At 51.4% G+C, this 4,146-nt stretch overlaps 1 protein-coding gene and 1 pseudogene across 1 annotated transcript; both read right to left on the bottom strand.

Moving 5' to 3' along the window:
* Positions 1–3: 3 nt before the first annotated feature.
* On the bottom strand, positions 4–897 carry LOC116465418 (leucine-rich repeat-containing protein 37A3-like; the record flags this gene model as incomplete). The annotated part of the gene is made up of 1 exon (XM_032754303.2): positions 4–897. A coding segment is annotated over exon 1 (837 nt), but the record flags the coding sequence as incomplete, so codon positions are not given.
* Positions 898–2,095: 1,198 nt separating this feature from the next.
* LOC131382772 (leucine-rich repeat-containing protein 37B-like) lies at positions 2,096–3,585 on the bottom strand (annotated as a pseudogene).
* Positions 3,586–4,146: the final 561 nt, after the last annotated feature.

The following is a 4,146-nucleotide window of genomic DNA, read 5'->3' as shown; positions in this document are numbered from 1 at the left end:
GGCCTTCTCTTCCTCTGGTGCAGTTTCAGACTGCACCAATGAATCCTGCGAAGATTCTAACTTTGTAGGTGGACCTGTGACCTCGCTCAGGCTTCGATGCAGAGTCTGAACCTGGTCTGGATGAGGAGCTGTAGTCTTCCCCAGGACTGTGGAATGTCCAATCTCTGTAGTGGGTTCTGGAGTTATGGCAAGCCCCGGGTCTGGAGGCTGAGCTGAGGTTTCCTCTGTGGTTGGAGATGGTTTAACCTCTGTAGTAGGCTCTGTAGTTATGCTAAGCTCCAGGTCCAGAAGTTGAACTGTGGCTTCAGTCAGGTGTGAATGCTGAGCCTGACCCTTGTCTGAAGGTGGAAGTGTCACCTCAGGGTGTTCTGGAGGAGGAGCTGTAGTCGTCAGGGCTGTAGAAGGTTCAACCTCTGTTGTGGATTCTGGAGTGATGGTAATCCCTAGATCCAAAGGTTGAACTGTGGCTTCAGTCAGGTGTGAATGCTGAGTCTGAACCTGGTCTGGATGTGGAAGTGTCAGCTTAAGGTGCATTGGAGGAACTAGAGTCCTCTTCAGGGGTGTAGAATGTTCAACCTCCATAGTGGGTTCTGGAGTGATGGTAAGTCCCAGATCCAAAGGTTGAACAGTGACACTGGGCAATGTTGAGTGCTGAGCTGGATCCTGGCCTGGTGTTGGGACTGTGACCTCATAATGAGCTGGAGGCTGAGCTGCTACTTCCTTAGGTGGCTCTGGAAGCTGAACTGGGACCATTTGCTGCCTTGAAGGTTCTACCTCCTTAGGGGACTCTGGAGCCTGAACTGTGGCCTCCTGCTGGGTCAGAGAAGGTTCTGCCTCCATAGAGAGCTCTGGAATCTCAGCTGGAATCTCCTGCTGAGTTACAGATGGTTCTACCTCCTGAGGGAACTCTGGAGGCAAAGATGGGCCATCTGCTGGGTCAGAGAGGGTTCTATAACCGTAGCGGGGTCTGAAGACTGAGCAGGGACCGCCTGCTGGACTGGAGAGGATTCTACCTCTTTAGGTGGCTTTAAAAGCCGAGTTGGGGCCTGCTGTAGGACTGGAGATGGTTCAAACTTCTCAGGTGGCTCTGATGGCTGAGCTGGTATCTCCCACTGTGGTGGAGGACTGACCTATTCAGTGGACTTCCGAGGATGACCCGAGGCTTCCTGCTGGGTTGCAGATGGTTCAACTTCCTTAGGGGGCTCTGGTGGCTCCGCTGGGAATCTTGCTGGACTGGAGAAGGTTCTGCCTCCTTAGGGGGATCTGGAGTCTGAGCTGTGGCCTCCTGGTGGACTGGAGATTCAATCTTTTCAGGAGAATGCAGAGGCGGGGAAGGGAGATCAGGCTGGGCTGGAGAAAAGTCAGCCTGTTCAGTGGGAATAGGAGGGTTGTCCTGCTGGACTGGAGAAGGTTCTACCCCCATAGTGACTGCTGTAGGTTTGGTAAGCTCCCTATCTAGATGTAGATATGACACATCTAGAGGTGAACCTATTGCTTCATCATTCAGTGAACTTCCAAAGTCTGAGGAGAGCTGAGTTGGAGGCTCAGTTGTGGGCTCTTTATGGACTGGAGGAAGTTCATAATTTTCAGGTCTACTTAGCTGCTCAATTATAATCTCTTCCTGGTCTTTCAAATGTTGAAACTGCTCAGGGGACATTAAGGGCTGAGCTGGGGCCCCTTGTTGGGTTAACATTTCAACCTGATTAGTGAAATCTGGAGTCATGGTAACCACGTGATCCACAGGTTTAATAGTGACATTGTGCAGTATTGGAGGCTGAAATTGATCATGACTTAGAGGGGAAACTGCTACCTCATGATGCTGTGGAGGTTGAGCTACAACTTCCTTAGGGAGCTCTGGAGTCTGAGCTGGGGCCTCCTGCTGGGTTAGAGAAGACTCACCCTCCTCAGCGGTCTGTGGATGCTTAGCTGCAGCCTCCTGCTGGGTTGGAGAGGGGTTCTCACTAATTAATCTCTATTAATAGGTTCTGGAGATTGAACTGAAGTCTCCTGTTGAACTGCTAAATGTCCAGCCTCTTCTGATGACTCTGGAGGCAGAGGTGTGTCCCCGTGCTGGATGGTGGGAGGTTCTACATCATTACCTGGCCGAGAGTTGATGGACTGGAGAAGTTTCCACCTCTGCACTAGGCTCTGTTGCTATGGTGAGCTGCACGTCTGGAGGCTTAACAGAGACATTGGGAAAATCTGAATGCTGCATTTGATGGTGACCTGGAGGTGAAACTGGGACTTCATGATGTTCTGGGGGCTGAGGTGGGGTCTCCTGCTGGGCTGGAGAAGATTCAACCTCCCCAGAAGACTCAGAAGGCTGAGCTGGCTGCTCCTGTTCACTGGGGCAAAGTTCAGGCTCCATAGGAGGACCTGGAGGCTCAGTTGGGGCCTCCTGTTGGGTTGCAGAAGGTTCCACCTCCTCTGGAGGCTGAACTGGGGCCTCCTGCTGGGCTTGGGAAGATTCTGTCTCATTTTTAGGCTCTGAAGTCATCGTAACCTTCACATCTGCAGGTTTAACTGTAATGCTGGGCAAGTTATAATGAGCTTGATCCTCACCTGGAGGTTGAACTGTCACTTCATGATTCAGTGGAGTTTGAGCTAGACTCTCCACAGAGGATTCTGGAGGCAGAGCCGGGGCCTCCTGCTGGGTTGAAGGTTCTACCTCCTGAGGGAGCTGTGGAAGCTGTGCTGGGGCTTCTTCCTGGAGTGAAGAGGACTGGATGTCTTTCAGGGTCTCTGAATTTTGAGTTTTGGGCTCTAGATGGAATTGAGAAAGTCCAACTTGCTCAGGAGGCCCTGGAGGCTCATCTGCATTCACCCGGAGTTCTGGAGGCAGGCTGCCGGGATACAGTGTGTCCATACTTGAATATTCATCCTGCAGAGTCTGTTTCTGACGCTGAGGATTGGATAATTGGTGTGGAATCCCAAGAATCTCAGCAAGGCTCCAACATTCAGCTAGACCTTTCTTCACATTCTTGGGCAAAACAACAAATTTGGTTCGTTTTGAAATCTTACTGTCTAGTCAAACAAGTATTTCATCTGCCTGATGACCTGCAGCCCAATCTAGATCTGCAGTTTGAACCTTACTTTTGAGGCAAGGAAGCTGAACTGGGGTCTGGTTCTGATCCCCATCCAGCAGTGGAACCACCTCTGGGAGCCTTTCTTGTGAAGTCAGCTTGTCATTTAAATCCTGGTGTGCAGCCAAGAACTGCTCTGGCCCCAGGGGCAGCTCTCCAGCTGAATCCGTGTCCAGGAATGGAACCAAATTTTCAGTCAATTCCTGAGGCAGGGCTGACACCTGTAAGGAAGCAGAGGGCCCCATGTAATCAGAGTCCCCCGGGGACTGTCGGGGGAGTGGGCGCATGGGGAAATTCCCATGGGAGATGGGAGGAGCGGGAAGACCAGGGCTCAGGCGGCCCCAGAGGGTTAGAGGTCAGCTGGAGCGGGTCCTTGACCCACACCAGAGGCTGAGCCCCCTTGACTAGTAGACACAATAGTTGCCACGTAAGGAAGGGCCATGGGCCCCAGAAACGCACCCAAGACGACACACGCTAGTGCTGCGCACTCAACGGGAGCCATTCTGGCAGCCCTGAGATGCTCATGCCCCTTATAAGCATGTGCCCCACCCTGTCTTTGTGACACTTTTATTTATGCCACCTTTATTAGGCTCGGGTCCAGATCTGTTCCATGTTACCAGGGCAATCTTATGTCACAATCTCGCTCAAGTGATCCTCCCACCTCAGCCTCCTGAGTAGCTGGGACTACAGGATATGCCACCACACCCAGCTGATTTTTGTGTTTTTTGTAGAGACAGGGTCTCCCTATGATGTCCAGGCTGGTCTCAAACTCCTAGGCTCAAGTGATCCTCCCACCTCAGTGTCCCAAATTGCTGGGATTACAGGGATGAGCCACCATGCCCAGCCAATCCAGCCATCTTGCAGCCAATCCTCCAGCCCCAATTAAGCCTTCAGATGACTATAGCCCCAGTTAGTATCTTGACTATAAACTCATGACAGATCCTAAGCTAGAATCACTCTTCTATGCTGCTCCTGAATTCCTAACCCATATACAGTGTGTGAGATCATAAACACTTATTGTTGTTTTAGGCCTCAAATTTTGGAGCAATTTATTATGCAGCAA

This window comes from Hylobates moloch, unplaced genomic scaffold, assembly GCF_009828535.3.
Source record: "Hylobates moloch isolate HMO894 unplaced genomic scaffold, HMol_V3 SCAFFOLD_5032, whole genome shotgun sequence".
In the NCBI taxonomy this organism is placed as follows: Eukaryota; Metazoa; Chordata; class Mammalia; order Primates; family Hylobatidae; genus Hylobates; species Hylobates moloch.
Note: the sequence above shows the minus strand (reverse complement) of the source record. Positions and strands in the feature narration are given on the sequence as shown.